The following is a 16943-nucleotide window of genomic DNA, read 5'->3' on the forward strand; positions in this document are numbered from 1 at the left end:
GTCCTCCGGCTTCTTCACGGCGATGCTGGTCTCTTTAGAGGCCTTCAGCTGTTTCAGCAGGGCTCCTTCGATGTCCTCCACCGTGTATCTTGTATCTACAATAAACAAAGAGGTACAACCACTCAGGACAAGGCCTCTGAGGGGCACTCCAAAGCAAATACAGGACTCCCGCTACTTTAGCGGAACAATGGCTATATATATATATATATCAGAAAAGCCTGTGTATGACAGGTGGGGGATCTCCAGGGACCACTTGTCCTCCACCTGCCGCTTGTCCAGCTTTTTTTTCCAGATGAATCACTCTCATTAATGTTCGCTGCAGATGTTCGCTTTACAGGCCATGGAGGAGTGTCGCTTAACGTTGCCTTGTACGAAGGGTGTGAAGGACACTAAACAATGCTCATAAAAAAGGAAAGAAGGGGGAGGGTGGGGTTTTGTACAGTACAAAAGGAGCTTAAAGGCCCAGTTGCGGCGCCAACCATATAAGTGACATTGTGACTACAGCATAAGTGATGTAAACAAACCTTTAACTGATTAAAAAACATCAGTACCTTACATTTAGTTGTTAGTGTTTGACACTGTATTAAGACACATGTCAATATATTTGAGAGTAACAGCAGGTTCCATTCCAGTTGTGGATTTTGTTGGGCACACTTCTATTTTTCAATATCACAAATTGTGTCTTTAACTGTATAGGAGATTCAAAGAGGCGCTGAAACAGAGCACAAGCCAACAATCTCACCTGTACAGCCGTAGGTAACTTTTCATGGCTCTGATGAATAACAAATACCAATGTGAAGATTTGGGTAAAAACCTTCTTATAATGTTGTGGGGGTTTTTTTAACACTGGGGAAAATTGTTGCGAGCAAGAGATTACGTTGGCATTGAGGAGAAAATTATAAAAAGATGAGGAAAACCTTCAGTGCCTCACAATATTATGAGCCAAATTAAAAAATAAGTAGAAAGCACTCAGAGAGTGCATATCGCTGCCAAGGATGCACAATCCTCTACATTTGTTGTTTTAATAATAGAAAAGTTTTTAACCTGCATACATCTCTGGATCGGAATGATTTTTTGAAGAAAGAAAACCCTTATCTTATAACCTTATAAGAAATAAGTATGCTTATTTCCAATTATCCTTTTTCAAAACATTACAAGCATACTTAAAGATTTGAGTTTGCAGGATCACTCTCAGTGGTGATGTGCAGCTACAACTGATTTCAGAAATACACTACCGGTCAAAAGTTTGGGGTCACTTCGAAATTTCCATTCCACTCCATTACAGACAGAATACCAGCTGAGATCAGATGCATTGATTTTTTTAATCAGGGCAGCAGTTTTCAGATTACATAATGTGCTTACATAATTGCAAAAGGGTTCTCGACTGTTGTAGAAAGACGTGGCTGATCTTTAATGCAATATCTACATTGTCCATTATCAGCAACCATTCATCCAATGCTCTAAAGGCACATTCTGTTTACTAATCTGATATCATTTTAAAAGGCTAACTGAGAAAACATTGGAGAACCCTTTTGCAATTATGTAAGCACATAATGTAACCTGAAAACTGCTGCCCTGGTTAAAAAAAACAATGCAACTGATCTCAGCTGGTATTCTGTCTATAATGGAGTTGAATGGAAATTTTTAAGTGACCCCAAACTTTTGACCGGTAGTGTAAGTTTTAAGAGAACTGTGTGGAATATTCAAAATAGTATCCAAAAATGTTAAGCAGTAAATTTCGTGAGCATGGAATGAAATTTAGGAGGAGGAGTAATGAATTATGAGTAGAGTGCTGGACCAAGAAATCCAGGGGAGAACACATTTTGCCTCTCCGCCTTACAGCCCAGGAGTTACGAGACTTTAAAAATGGTGATATGGTGGCTTATTCTGCATAAAAAAAAGTAATTAGGTCTTCCTTGGCCAGTGGCCTAACTTTTATCCCAATTTCATTTAAATCAAGTACATACTTTTTTGAGACATTCTGCTTGCCTAAAGACAAAGGGGAACAAACCATAATGGATTCCAAACGCATATACCTCTATACTGGCAACTGTGCTTTTTTCCCCAAAGATCTCTCACCTGCTTTGAAATGGGCCTCCACAAAGGCCAGGATGGAGTTGCTGGGCGCCAGGTTCCGGACACGAACGCTCATAAAGTCTTTTTGCACCTCCGACTTCCTGAATAACTCATTGAGCTGAGGAAGAGAGAGAAGGAGAGAGAGTAGGAGGAGAGAACGGACGGAGAGAAGAGATGATAAATGAGGCTGGAAATGAGCTCTACGCTATCATAGCAGCGAGTCCAATTCCAGAAGACTGTACTCTATCTCCAAGGAAGAAAGACTGCCTCTTAAATTGGGGTGCAGAGAAGAAACCTATTGAGTGTGGGTGCACAAATTGACATTTAGCTGCAGCCGTGGCATTAATTATAGAGACAAGTTTTCGGGTGGAGCTAAGATAAATGTCGTGCAACCCTGACATGTGCTCCTGATTGGTTTTACTTCTGATGCCCCCGCTGTGTGACTACAATGTTTTTTTAAGCCGACGGGGTAATAACGGCAGTAGGGCTGTAAATGCCAAAAAAAAAAATCTAGGCCAATTTTTATGCTAGAACTAAAACGCTAACTTAAAGCTATACTCAATGTTTGCCCATAATTCTGTTCTTGTCAGCGTGCTGGTGGATTAATCACATTCACACACTCAAAAGCAACAAGAAACGAGAGGACAATCCGCCGCCTCGTCCTCATTTCAACTGCTGGTTAAAATCACAGGAGCCACAGGGCCTGCTAACCCACTTTACTGGAGCATCCTCTGAGTGGCTGCTTCCATTGTTTCCACTAAGCGCTCCTCCACACGCCCCATCTGCATCTCGCTGATTTTACTAAAGCCAATCATTGTCCACAAAATGATGCTTTTAAAGAAGATTCTCCCATTGTGTGATAGTTGAGAGAAATTTACCTGGAATTCTTGTGATTTGTGGTGGAAATTACTCATCATTTTGCTTATTCGAACCATTTCTTACCATTTCAGTCATAGAGTAATATAGTCACTGACTGTGTAGTATGCTCGTTTTTGTTAGGTTATTGTACAATCACGTAAGGTTTAATGCTCCGCAACCACCTGTCTGCAGCAGAGTTACCACATCAACAATGTTTTTGCAGCTTTTCCTTTTCAACAAAAACTAAGATTCTGTATATTATAACGTTTTTAAGACACTAGCAAGTGAGCGCCAATGCAAGAGGCTGCCGATTCGATTAGTGACACTGATGACTCAGTACACTCAATTCAGCTTGAGGATTCAGATTATTTCCTTCATGTACTGAACGCCTCTAATTTGTTGGCTGAGATGTGACGGCAAAGTAGACGGGTCAAAAATAAAATCCTCTAAAGCTGTCTTAGGCATGGAAATGCTGGACAAGCTCTGCTGTGGACCTATAAACCTCTTTCTCTCACATACCCTAATTTATTCACTAATTGTGACCGATTGCTAAAAGAAAATGTGCTGCGGCTTGATTCTTTGTTTGTGTGCTGTATATCTGTGTGTACTTTGTGTTAGTCTGTGTCTGTGTGCTCAGTGTGAGTGTTGAAAGATGAAGAGGAGTTTGTTGCAATCAAGTGGCTCACCAGGCTTCAGAGACACGCAGACTTGGAGTGTAACGAGCGTGCGCGCACACACGCACACGCACACACACACACACACACTCACAAATCGCTGTGAGGTAGTAGATTAGGTCCCAGTGGGGGCTAGTGACACTGATTCAACAGCTGGTAGATGTGTACCGTGTATACACACACACACACACACACACACACACACACACACACACACACACACACACACACACACACACACACACACACACACACACACACACACACACACACACACCACACACTTCATCAGAGGAGCGTGGCCCTGGCTTAACAACAGAGACAATTGTTCTAAAGTCTGAGCTCAACAGAGAAAATGACAGTAGAGAAGTTTGAGCAGGGTAAACTGCCAGGCTCAAACAATGATTACTGTACAGGCTCTATGCCTGCCTCAGCCTTGGCTGGCTAACAGCAACTGGCCATCCAAACTTATGAGACTCATATCCAGAATAAGGACTTGATTTTTCAAATGTCTGAAAAAATGTCTTAATTAATCTCATATGAGATGCTGGTTGTGGGTGCTGTGAAGTGTTTGGCAAGCACTTGAGAAAGTAGTCTTTGCACAAGTCTGCAGAATGCTGTTATTTATTTTACTTTTTTGATAGTTCTCTTATTAAACTTGGAGAGTTTCTGGAAGCCTCATGTAGTGTCAGTGCTAACTCAGCCCTAGAGCTTTTGCTGCTGCGCTTGAAATTAAAAGCAACAGCCAAATTCTGTGAAAATTCTGAAGTAATCAGCAGTGTATGTGAGGAAATTCGTATTTTGATGTTAGTATTTGTGAAAAAGAATTACTGAACTACCATGATGGACCACTACTCTGTGAAGAGTCTACCTACCTGGGTCAAAAAACTGGTATTCAATCACTGTATTCCTTCCAGTTTGCCAATACCACCCCTTTTATTAAAAATCAAATATCAGCCAGGCCATGTTGTCTCCCTCTGATATGATGTATGTTTCTCTCTGTTCGCAGCTGGTGTGTGTGGATATGTTTTTTTTATCATTGATATTTTACTATCAGATCACTGACCAGAGAAAACACTCCAGCCCGGTGTGGCAGAATATTACTCAGCAGCTGCAGGGTGTCAGGTCTGTAAAACCTGCAATGAAACCTGCCTGCCTGAAGGAGCTCAAAGAATTTGATTAGTCTGGCTCTAGGTGAAGAGTTTTAGTGTCTCACGATGCTTTGAATGTTGTGTCAGAGGTTTATTCCACTAAATCCAAAGCTAGACTATGCAACGTTTGGTGAACAGGAGCCATTGTGTCCATAAAGTGGCAATCATCAATTGATGCAGCACAAGTAGAGAAGAGTCATTAAGTTTCTAAACTGATTAAATAATATCAGATACACAGAATTATCTACAGTATCTCAGCACTGTTAGCTCTGTAAGCACTGCTAGCCGCTGGCATTTCGGATCAGCCACCTCCATGTTTGCTTGTGACATCAGAGGTGAGAGCCGTGTGCATGCTATCCCTGCCCAGACTTGTTTCGTATATCGCACATTTAATAATAAAATGTAAACAAGTGAATATCGGGAAAAAAATTGTCTTAATGGTAGATTTAGTCATGACATATCAACTATATTCTCAACCCTACTTGCTCCTAAAGCACTTACAGCACTCTCTATGCTACGGGCCGTCTCTCCAAACAGCTCTGACTTGGGGTCCTCCATCTCGGGGGTGTAGAAAATCTCCTGGCCCTCCACCTGGTCCAAGTGCAGGAAACCGCTGAACCTCATGGTGGCTGGAAGGAGAGGAGGAGAGGAAAGAAGATGTGATCCTGAAAGACAATAGCTCAAACCTTCTTCTATCACTCAGTTCCCGCTGCCTTTACACAGTGCTCGTTTTGGGGTAGTGCCAGTTTTGGGTTAGTGATGGATTCTGTGTTTGTGTGTGTTTGACAAGGGGAGGTTAGTGAGTTGTTGGGAGATTGTGTGGGTGTTTTTAAAAAGGGCTGGAGTTTGGGCGTAGTGGTGGTGGAGGTTGTGGTGGTGGAAGAGGTGGACCGTGAGATATGAGAGAAAGAAGGAAAGAACATTGAAGGAGGGAAGGTGGAAAAATGGGCCAGTTTTACCAGACTGAGACTCATCCAAAAAGCTGGCCGAGGCATGGCGGGCTGGGTAAAAAGACAACAAGTTAGACAGACACACAAATACATGAAGGAAAGACAACACACACTAAAAAGGAAACAGCCCAGAGGCACTCTCAAAAGTGCCTTCTTCAGCAAAGAGAGAGCCTCCCCTGTGCGACCTTGGGGGTTATGTTGTCCAACATTTATCAACTCTCTATATGTTTTTTTTTATACTCCTGCCAGAGAGAAGAGGGCTTAAAAAAATAAAGCTCAAAGTGGAGGGGATTTGTGTGTGTGTGTGTGTGTGTGTGAGGTGAAGAACGAGAAGCATGCGAGGCGCTGATGCCATGCTTCCACGCCGTTCGTAATCAGCAGAACAAATTGCCCAAATCAATCATGGCTGCCCCTGCCTGAGCAACGCCAGAGAGAACGGGAAGAGCACTTGTATGATTATCGTGAAAGATAGCCATAATTGTCGCCTTAATGCCGCCAGACCGGTGACTGACACAGCCTGGTTAAAATTGTATGAAAAGGACAGCAGGCACTGGCGACATGCTCCTGCCCCACTCCCATTCCCTATGTCTCCCCTCATCTTAACAGTACTTTCACAGGCAGCACACATCGATTCAGATGTGACGGCGGCTATAAAATAGAGGCAAATGGGTGAGGTTTGGCCGATAAGACGAGGAGAAAGAGAGGGGGGGGCAGCGAGAGAGATCCGACTTTTAATCTGCAGAGAAGACAAACATCAGAGAGGGTGATTTTCCAGCCCACTGCCGTGACGGACGTAACGAGGGAAAGAAAGAGAGCGATAAAAGGAGGGACAGAGCTATTTGACTATCAGATACTAGTGAACTGTAAAATGTAATGAATTGGTCAGACTTTCACTGGCATATGAAAGAGTTTAGCTGGAGCTTTAGCGTGCCATTAACTTTCACATGGCATTTGCTAGTCATTATCTTTAGTGTCATATGAATGGTATTACCTTGTTTAAATGTAACATATGGAGGGCCGGTAGTGTTTTTTCTGAGCAACACATGATGCTAAACCAATGTTGCACTGAAGCCTGAGGAAGATAACTCAATACCTGAACAAAAAACAACAACAATTTCCATGGTCGAATACTACGGCAGGTAAGTGATACATTACATTTTCTGTAATTTGAGTGAAACAACCCTTTAATATATTATAACCAAGGTCTGACATCCACTGAGAAGCTTCACAACAGATCATAATAAGGGTTATATATACAGTATATAGCTACTTGAGTGTGTGAATGTGTGGACTAAACTCAACCTTGAGCCACTAGATGTCTCAAAAAGATTAAAACAGCTTTTCTTTTTGAGACAGCCGTGGCACACGTCAATACATTGGACGGTACAATGAGATGGCGGACATTCTTGCATGAAGGATGTGTCATTTCACGCCTAATGAGTGGAAGCCCTCTTCAGAAGAAAAAAGATCCTGTGTACCGATCAGCCTATCGCACTGCCTGATTTTATTGGTAACACTTGAGCTGAATGAAAAATTGATCGCCAGTGCTCCGTCATTGTTGGCTGAGAAAAATATTTACAGGCTTTAGCGGATTTGTAACAACTGTTGTCTTACAGCTTAAAAAACCTGTCACAGGTGCTTGTACAGCACGTGCTTCAATCGTCTGGATTTGAGGCCAAATGTCATCAAATCCAACCTCGACAGATGTGCCGTTCCATGTTTCACTTCTGTTTGGCCATAAATCCTGCAAAACAGATAAATGGCAGAAGGCTGTGGAAGGCCAAAGGTGGCCTCATATCTTCAGATCATATTATGGCTTGTGTGGCACTGAACTGTGGTTTTATTGGAAGGCTTTGGGACCTTCAACATGGCAGAAAAGCAACTCTGCGGTCTAATTTGTGGCCTGAGCTCTTTCAAGTCATGACCTGGAGCTCCCATGGGAGCCGAATAGAATCCCTCCTTTCACAATCAGTCAGACTACCACCGCAGGGACAAATAGAGAGCAGATTTCAACTGAGGGATGGAGGGAGAAAGAGATAGAGAAGCAAAGGGGAGAAAGAAGCCCTTTATCTTTATGAACGAGTCAGAAGGCACTGATTGGTACAATCGTGCTTGTCGGCCTTGGGTAGTCTCTCGACTGTCTCCCCGCTCAACTCCAGAGAGAAATAAAGTGATGTAAGAACGGATTGAGATTGACTGAGTTGAGGGAGAGAAAGGGTGAGATATAGCTCAAGAGGGAGATACCAACTGATAGAGACTGAAGAGAAGAGTGTGTGTGTGTGTGTGTGTGTGTGTGTGTGTGTGTGTGTGTGTGTGTGTGTGTGCGTGTATGTGTGTTTGGGGGGGGAGGAAATAAAAGAAGGTGAAGGAAGTCAGGAAAAGCCACAATAGAGACACTGCACATGGGCCCTAAAATATGGTGTCGACTGATCTGAAACCAAACTTCATTCAAAATAATGGAGAAGTCGAGAAAATGAACCTCACTTGTAAACAGCCAGGATACGACTAATATCAGAGTCAGAGTGTCGTCAAATTCATAACCATGGATTACTGAGGTAACACATTTTTTGTTGTATATATTTCCACTGTGTATTTTTTTTCCCTGCCACCTGCCAATATGATCATTTGCATATGAGGGTGGTGATTCATTAAAGCATTGCTGCAGAAAAAAAAAAAAATAGCACCTGTTCATCTGCTTGTTTAAGGCAGATGGCACAATATCACTATTCCCAAAGTAAACATTAAATATGAAAAAATATTGTGATGATTCTCAATGCATCAACAACATTAAGGTTATAAATTAAAGACAGGAGTTTAAAAAAAGGAAATAGGAGAAGTGGCGTTAGATGAGAAAGAGACAAGAATTCTTAAGCTATTCTCATAGCTAAAACTACAAAGTGTTGGTGAGCTTTAGGCGCTTTTTGTTTTATACTTTGGAGAGACAGCCTAGCCGTTTCCTCCTGCTTCCAGCCTTTATGCTAAGCTAGGCTAATCATCTCCCAGGTCCAGCTCCATACTCAACGCAAAGGCATGAAGACGGTCTTGATCTTCTCATCTAGATCTCAGAAAGAGAGTGAATAGTCTTTGTTGTTACAATTTGTAGAAAAACAAAAAGGGTTTGAATTGTAACGCTAGCTAACTGCAAATGCTGCAGTGGATGCTCATTTACTGTATCTTTGTGAATCCCAGTAACATAAAGTGATATCAGGATTTCATCTCTCTCATTATATAGTACCGACTGACAGGAGACAAAAACCCAGAGGAGGAAGAACAGGGTGATATCCAGGTAATCATAGGGTAGAGAAAGTGCAGAGAAGGGGCATTTTTGACTTACAGGGGCAGTTGGCGCCCTCTGGAGTGCTGGACGGTGTCTTGCCGTCGGGGCAGCAGCCAAAATCCGTGTTTTCACAGGATGACCTGTCCTCAGCTGTGGGTATAGTGGTGCTTGCCAGCGTGGGACCTGGGGATGATACACAGGGGTTCATAATAATTCATCAGGAAATTCATAAATTCAAGCCAGATTATCTCAGAGACCCAGAGGAGAGAGGGTGGGTAGTGTTTCTAAGGTAAAAACCGACCGTTTTTTATTTTATTTTCTCTATAACGTGCTCTTGCTTCTGCAGATGGTTGTGCGTTTTCAGTCTGCTGACCTGTGATTGTACGCTAATAGAGGCATCTGTCAGGAGTGATTATATGGCATTTTCATGGGAATTGGTTTTACACCTGGAACTCATTTTGTCAGGCAGCGAACACATAATGGCCACTGTTGCCAGTCATGTCACACACAGAGCACTTTAACTGATGAGGGGATGTGATAACAGCTCACCGCTGATTGGCTAACAGTTACATTCAAGGCTTGCCTGGAAAAAAACACACAGTTGTGTTTGTGATTCGGTGCCTGTATATCTTGGAACATAAAAGACATAAAAGTGGCTGGACTTTCTCTCTCTGAAAGATGAGAGTGTGCAACAGCAGGGTCCGTCCTCTGTAATGATGGTGTTGGTGGAGGGGGTGTCTTTGTCGAAGCGGCGCAGTTTATAGCCGCACAGAGATTAGAAGGCTAAACAAGTCGTAAAGACGTCAGAGGCGAGGGGACGTCCTGCTCAAGGACTCACGGTCAAAGGATGCGAGAGCAGACTGGGGTTTATAGGGCATCTGTTGGCGTGTGGTCTGCAGATTTACAGATGCTGGGCTGAAAATGAGAGGGCTGTGTGTGTGTGTGTGTGTGTGTGTGTGTGTGTGTGTGTGTGTGTGTGTGTGTGTGTGGGGGGGGCAATGCACAACAGCAAGGGGATGCTGCATGACTCCAGTGGGAGCCATGAGAGCAGCCAATAAACACACACACACACACACACACACACACACACACACACACACCCCTCCACACAGATAAGAGCAGATTTCAACAGAGCACAGGTACAAACATTTTTACAAAGGCACACATCTGGCCTGCTCACATTTATATACTCAGACAGTGATATGTGCACTCGGAATTGGACAAACTCAGTGACATGAGAAGAGGGAGATAAGACACACACACGCACACACACACACACACACACACACACACACACACAACAAAGAAGTCTACATTTTACACAGAAAACATACAAACACATGAGTGTAGATATATTTAATATCCATGTCAAAATCTGCACTGTATAATCTCCTAATCTGTTAACATCCAGGCATGCTTGGGTACACATTAATTCACACACAAACACACACAGCCACAAAGACACCAGGTCTCCTTGGCAGACAGACTACATGCCTCCCGCTCCACCGAGCACTCTGGTCAGCCTCTGACAGGAGAATAAATCTAAGAGGAGGGGAGAAGGAGTGAGAGGGGATGAGGAGGAGGAGCTGAGGAAGAGCACATTGGGGCCACGCTGTACCACGAATGGTATGTAGTCTGTTACTGCAAGCTGTCAAGCGAGGTGGATGGATGGAAAATAACAGAAGAAGCCCTGATTGAAAAGTCTCAGCCATCCCTTGTTGTTGACGCAGAGGACCAGAAACCTCGGCCTGCTGTTACAGTCAGGAGGGCATGTCGAGAAACATTTCAGACTGGTCATGTGACAAGGCATGCAGCCTCCACACACAATCACACCTCAAACTCCCAGTCACATCAGCATGTCAAGTCAGGCTCCAGAGATCCCCAGATGCGGGCCAGCAGTTTCATCCGGCCTGCCGAGAGTATATTTTACAGAGCCTGGGTTTGTTTTGCTAGCTGTTGAGAGCGAGCGCGCGGGTGGAATGGGAGAAAACAGCATGGGTGATGTAGCAACGGTGAACCATGCAAATACATTCCTTTCTGTCTGAAATAGAGATATACATCTTATGCAAGTGCAAATGACACTAACAGCATATGTTTACAAAAAAATCTGTTCCCTGCCTGCCTGACTTTGGCATTTGTCTCCTCAAAAACAATTTGCAGAGAGATACAGAAGCCTCTGCTGATGTTAATGTACATTTTCAAAAAAAAAGGAGATGATGGTAGGAATGTGTTATGATGTCAGCTAAGAAGAGACTATGACTCTGTTCAACCCCTTCTTGAAAAAAAAGCCCCTCCCAGACACCCCTCAAAGCATTATGGGTTATGAAGTGAAAGAGCAGTGATTTACCGACAGGCTCCTCTGCCCCACTGGCCTCCGTTGGGATGCCGCTGCCCGCTTCCTCTTCCTGCTCCTCCTCTTCTTCGGTCTGGTCGTCCCCACTTGGCTCCCCGCTGCCCGAACCGTCGAAGGAGGACGCAGCGGCGGAGGGAGCAGGACCGCTGTGGGAGGAGGAGGTGGTGGTGGCAGCAGTGGACTGAGGCGGGATGGGGAGGCGGCGGTTTGCTTGGTTGTGGATGAGGGTGGAAAAGGGGGTGGTGGCCGGGGGCCGCTCGGTGGTCTCTGTCTCTTCCGTCTGTGGAGGCGGGATGGCCCACACCATGTCAGGGTGGAAAGGGGCGGGGATGGTGATGGTGGCGGCAGCGGTTGAGCTGTGGGTGGTGGCTGAGGGTTTTGGGGTGGGCCGGTCTGCCGGCTCAGAGATGGTTTCTGGTGGAGGGAAGGGGAGGAAGCAAGGAATGGATGAATGCAAAGATGAAAATGTTTGATTATGCTTCACCTAACTCCATTACAACCTCGAAAATCACACCAAAGGAAATAAAAACATCATTAGCCAATAAAGCCACTTAATGATTATTACAACCTACTCTTGACAATAACTTTTTTACCTCTGCATCTACTGATGATTATTATGTTCTTTTCAATCTTTTAACCCTTCTCCCTGATGCTCAACAATGTCATTATGAAATTACATTAAAAAAAGAACACACACACACGCGCGCAGGCACGCACACATGCAGACTCTCTGACAAACCTTACTGTAAGTAATGAAAGTGCATCCATATGCAGAGTGAATATGGAATATGCCAACAAATGACACCCACAATTATATGCACTGCAGTGTGTTTCGCCTGCAGATGAGTTATGTTGCCCTGACAGGGTTAAACTACTCCAGTTGGTGTCAATGCATAGTGCGTAGTGTGTTTGTGCTTGCGTGTGTACACATATGGCATGTATTTCTGTGCACAGTATGCATTTTCGTGTGTTGCATGCGTGCTGTGCCAATGCCTATGAATTGTAAATCCATATTCAAATGCTGCCCTCCAGTAGCAAAGCTTTAATCACCAACAGCCAGTGCCTCCGGTGATGAATGATTGATAGAAATGGGGCAAAAAAAGCCGGCTTTAACTCTGGCTTCAAAGACGGCACACTGCTGCTTGCGGAGAGCATGAGCATCCGTCAATGCCACCACAAACACACTGCTGTCAACAGACATGCACAAACACACACACACACGGCAAAAAAACACTCCAAATGAGGGAGTGAGAAGAGGCTCTCTGCAGAGAGACCATCATTACCAATGCAGAAAGCTCTGGTGCAAAAGGACAAACTGTCTGCGATAAAGGAACGATAAATAGGACAAAAACTCCTGAGGGGGAGAAGTGAGTTGGCAGGGAGATGCTACGTAAGTGTGCACTTCAAATTTAGCCGAGGCAAGCAGGCGTGACAATACTGTTGTTCTTCCTTTACTTCTTTACGTCCCACGAGTATAGATGTGTGGGTGAAATGAACAGAAGATTTTAAAGAATCCTATACCGTAGATTTGCGCCTCATTAGGATTCACCTAACATTATGGGTAGGAATTAATTACACTGCTATAATCGGCTATTTGATCGGCAATTATTCACCGAGGTGTGAAATGTGATACCTATTGAGACGGCAGAATGACTAGGAGACCCAAGGGGTGTCAGCTTAAAGCTCAACAGATATTTGTATAGAGAGAGATTTGGAGTGGGGTGCATAGAGCAGTGATGCTATCACCGAGAATGGTGGCATGCCTTGCCTTTCCTCTTGGCTACACCTGTCAGTCAGGTGCCAAGCTTAGCGTCAGGCGGCTTGCTCCCTGGGAAGTACCTAATGTGTGTTTGGGTGTGTGTGCATATCTTGAGAAGCTAGCTCCGTGACACGGGATAAGAAAAGAAAAGAACACACGTCTGAAAGAGGAAAGAGGGACTGGCAGCACAGTCTGTTCAGCTGATGCTTCTCTTAATCAGGTTTAACAGTCCATTTTCAGTTTTGTGGGCTTTTTTTCCCTCTCTGTTGAGCAATGGACAGTTGTGTCACAGGACAGAGAAGGAAAAAAAATCATTGTCATCTTGGCTTGTCTCAGCTGTGTACTTATTGTTGAAAGGTGGTTATTAAGATTGTTTGTGTTGTCAGCTGGGCTCAGTGAGGAGGAGTTGGAAGAGAAATCTGGACACAGGAGAGTGGAGGGGAAAGACAAAGGAACCAGAGAGCCAAGAAGAAAATGATAGGGACGAAAGCCTAAAGAAAACGGTTAAAATCAGAAAGAAAAAGAGGTTAACACAGCTAGCAGTGGTAGAGTATGGGAATGCAAACAGTAGAAACAGAATGAGGGGTTGTGTAATGAGAGAAAATCGCAGGACACGGAGGAGAGATGGTGAAGGCAACAGACCTTAACATGCAGGCGGAGGGCTGCCGATGCCATATGCTGGCATTCGTTGCCAATTTACCGCAAAACTACAGGTGATAACACCATATGGGGGAGGCAGGCCATTGCCAACTTGGTGGCCATTTTCCCCCAGTGCCTGAATTTGCTCATTGGTCCAAATGCCCTCCCTCTGGTGCATGGTACAGTAGCTCTTGCATTTTGTTACTGGGTTTCTCAGATATCGCTTCATCTTTTGCTGAGACACAGCAAAAGAAGAAAGAAAAACTCCTCCCTATGCTCTGCGGCTGCGCTGCCTTTTGAGCTCGGAGACTTGCTGGGTAACATCACAAGTTCTCTGTCACAAGCAGAAAAGATTTTAAAGAGCTTCTTCTGCAGGTTTGTGAATTTTCCTTTAGCCAGCCCATTAGTGTCTGACTGTGCAGCAGTAGTCACGCTCTGTGGTGTAATAAGAAGTTGCGACGGATTAATGGTGTAAAAAAAAGGGATCAATATTAACAAATTTACTGTATATAGGCCCTTGGCATTGCTCTCCTGTCAAGCCACATGGCAGCTTGGTGAGCATTAGCATGCCAGAGCACTTAGGCCGGGTGTCTGGAAGCACTGCATGTAAACAGCGGGAGGGAGGGCAGGCAGGGCTGCACTGTGGTAAGAGGTGGAGGCAGAGCAAATGCTAATTCGGACCCAGCCACACGTGAAATGAGCTCGAGATCTAACCCCCAAGCCGACAGCGGCGGCGGAGCAGCTACCCGCAGTGTGACTGCATCCGGGGGAAATAAATTAAAAGATCCTCTGTGGCTGTCGGTGGGCCCGAGCGCTCGCCTGTCTGTGTCTCCCCTGAGGGTTTAACAGGGAAAGAGTCCGCTGTGAGGCGTCTTCTTGCCTTCTGTGTGCAGCAATGCTAGGTGAGGGATTACACACAACCCACATCTCTATTGCCAGGCAACAGAGAAATGTGAAACCAGACTGGATTTTGGCTCCTTTTGCCGCTAACCCACGGCACTGAATTTGTAAGTACCAGATGTTCGGGGACTTATCAAAGCCTTCTCGATCTCTTGCCGAGCATATTTGGATTCTTTATCTGTGTACCTGCAACTGCAATTCAACACAGACCATGTCAACAGCCTTGCCTCCTATGGATATGACCTAGTTTGGGTCTGACAAAGAGTGCTCAAGGGAGATGAAGAGGACTGGTAAATCTGTGCCCACTGAGCAAAGACGTGAATGAACATTTTTCCACCCAAACATGCGAGACACCTGGCAGTGGATCATGGCCAGAACTACACAGCTGGCACTCCTCTTCCCCACTGAGCTTGCCGGCGGCGTCTCTAGAACCCTGTTGTGACGCAAGCTGGCAGTCAGTACGACAACTTCACTGTACATGAAAACCGTGGCCTTGGCGCGTGTCCCAGCACCTATTACACCGATCCAAACAACGTCCATCAGCATCTGGACCAAGGGGCAAGAATTGTACCTTCTACTCAGCACACATGTTCTCTACATCCGTCGTCATACTGAAGCAGCGTTGTGTTGCTGGCAGCATAAAGCTGCGAAGAGATTGACGCATTTCCCAACAGTGGAGGGGGGTTTGAAGATGAAGCCAAATCCCAACAGAGGGGCGAGAAAGCAAAAAGGAAGTGTCATTGCAAGACTCAGACTCCAGTCAAACTACAGCTCCGTTGATTTTAAAACGCTTTCTTATTTTAATTTTCCAGAGTCGCATATGATTCTGCTCTCACCTGCCAGCTCACAAGCAGCGCTTACTTTACTGTACTCTATGTACTCTGTGAAATTAACTAAATATTTGCTATAAGACAATCTTAATCAAGAAGCTTGAGAAAGTGCAGTATTACAAACAATGGGAATTCTCAGAAGAGAATTTAAATGCAGACAACTACTTATATGTCACTATGATATTATCCATGAATCAGAAATGTGTCTTTTGAAATAAAATATTTGGAATTTGTGTAATTGTTGTATTTGTAATAAGTGTAATTGCTACCACTGCTACAGTATTATGTGCAGGTACTTTCTTGAAGACTTGAAGACACAAAATTCAAGGTAAATGTGCATACACATTGCTGTGACTTTACTTTCTGACACAGAGAGATGAATGGGAGGAGAAACAGCAGAAGGAAGATAATTCGGGGCCTATGGCACAGCTCATTATCTTTTGATCGGGGCCTGACAACAGTTGGCCAATCATGCGACGCGTGATGCATGGAGGCTATGACGGGGCTCACCTGTGCACTGTCCAAAGTGTTGCACTGTGATGTCCTTGTCCTGCCTACAGGCTATGGTCCTCAGCTGGCACTGGTCAGCATAGGTCACCCCATCTGAGCCACACACCTGCTCCACAGTGACAGAGATGGAGAGAGAGGAGATGGGAACACATGTTAACTCCCTGTAGGCCACTGAAACAATGTCTTTCTGTTGCAAACTTGGAGTTTAAACTACGTATTTCTTAAGTGCAGACAGTTTAGAAGACCCACCTTGGTTTTGTTTTTCTCATCGCAGTCAGGTGAAGGGCACTCGCAGTGGGCTTGGTCGTTCACCTCAATGCAAGTAGCTCCAAAATTGCACACTAACTCTTCACATGAAGTCAGGGCCTCAGGACCTGCAGGAGAAATGGGTTTGTGTTGTGACACATTCCGTACAGTCCCATAATCAGTACAGTTTATAACTGCTAGTGGCAATTGTGTGAAAAGCAATTGTGGAGCCAATTTAGATACAACAAGATACATTTGCATGCATTGAATTTAATGCTAAACTTTACAACAATTACAATTACATAACTTTTGCTTACGTTTAATAAGTAAGCAGAAATTCTGCCTGTTAAACAGCCATGAAATTGGCTTCTCAAAATCTAAGTTCATTCATATTATACACTGTATATTAATAGTATAGTAATAGTACAGCTGTTGTTACTTCATAATTAACGCCACTTTTTTTGTATGTTGTCATAGTGTTAGCATGGATAACGGTGGTTATATTTCAAAATCAGCAGTAATTTCATTGTATGCCTACAATGACAAAGTGTCCAATGTCTTATTCTTCATCTTGCTAACACAAGATCTTTCTACAGGACAGTGTCAGCACTAGTGTTAGTAACTCAGGTGCCACAGAGCTGGCCTTGCACAGAGCCACAACCCCTGGCCCCTCTCACCCCACTCTGGTTGTTTTAAAATGTGCGTAGGAGTTAGGTACAG

The 16943-nt window shown here is 44.3% G+C and overlaps 1 protein-coding gene across 2 annotated transcripts in view; it reads right to left on the reverse strand.

The window, feature by feature from the left end:
- The window catches only part of agrn (agrin), a 268493-nt gene that overhangs the window by 32087 nt on the left and 219463 nt on the right, over window positions 1-16943 (reverse strand). For both annotated transcript variants that reach the window (XM_078254428.1, XM_078254429.1), the window contains 7 exons: window positions 16227-16351; window positions 15978-16083; window positions 11334-11753; window positions 9044-9169; window positions 5261-5388; window positions 2080-2194; window positions 1-95 (listed from right to left, as the gene is read on the reverse strand). The exon at window positions 1-95 is cut by the window's left edge and continues 25 nt beyond it. In XM_078254428.1, the coding sequence (XP_078110554.1) occupies window positions 1-95; window positions 2080-2194; window positions 5261-5388; window positions 9044-9169; window positions 11334-11753; window positions 15978-16083; window positions 16227-16351 (1115 nt within the window). The remainder of the gene's footprint in view (window positions 96-2079; window positions 2195-5260; window positions 5389-9043; window positions 9170-11333; window positions 11754-15977; window positions 16084-16226; window positions 16352-16943) is intronic.

The sequence above is a fragment of the Sander vitreus genome, chromosome 7 (genome assembly GCF_031162955.1).
Source record: "Sander vitreus isolate 19-12246 chromosome 7, sanVit1, whole genome shotgun sequence".
NCBI lineage: Eukaryota > Metazoa > Chordata > Actinopteri > Perciformes > Percidae > Sander > Sander vitreus.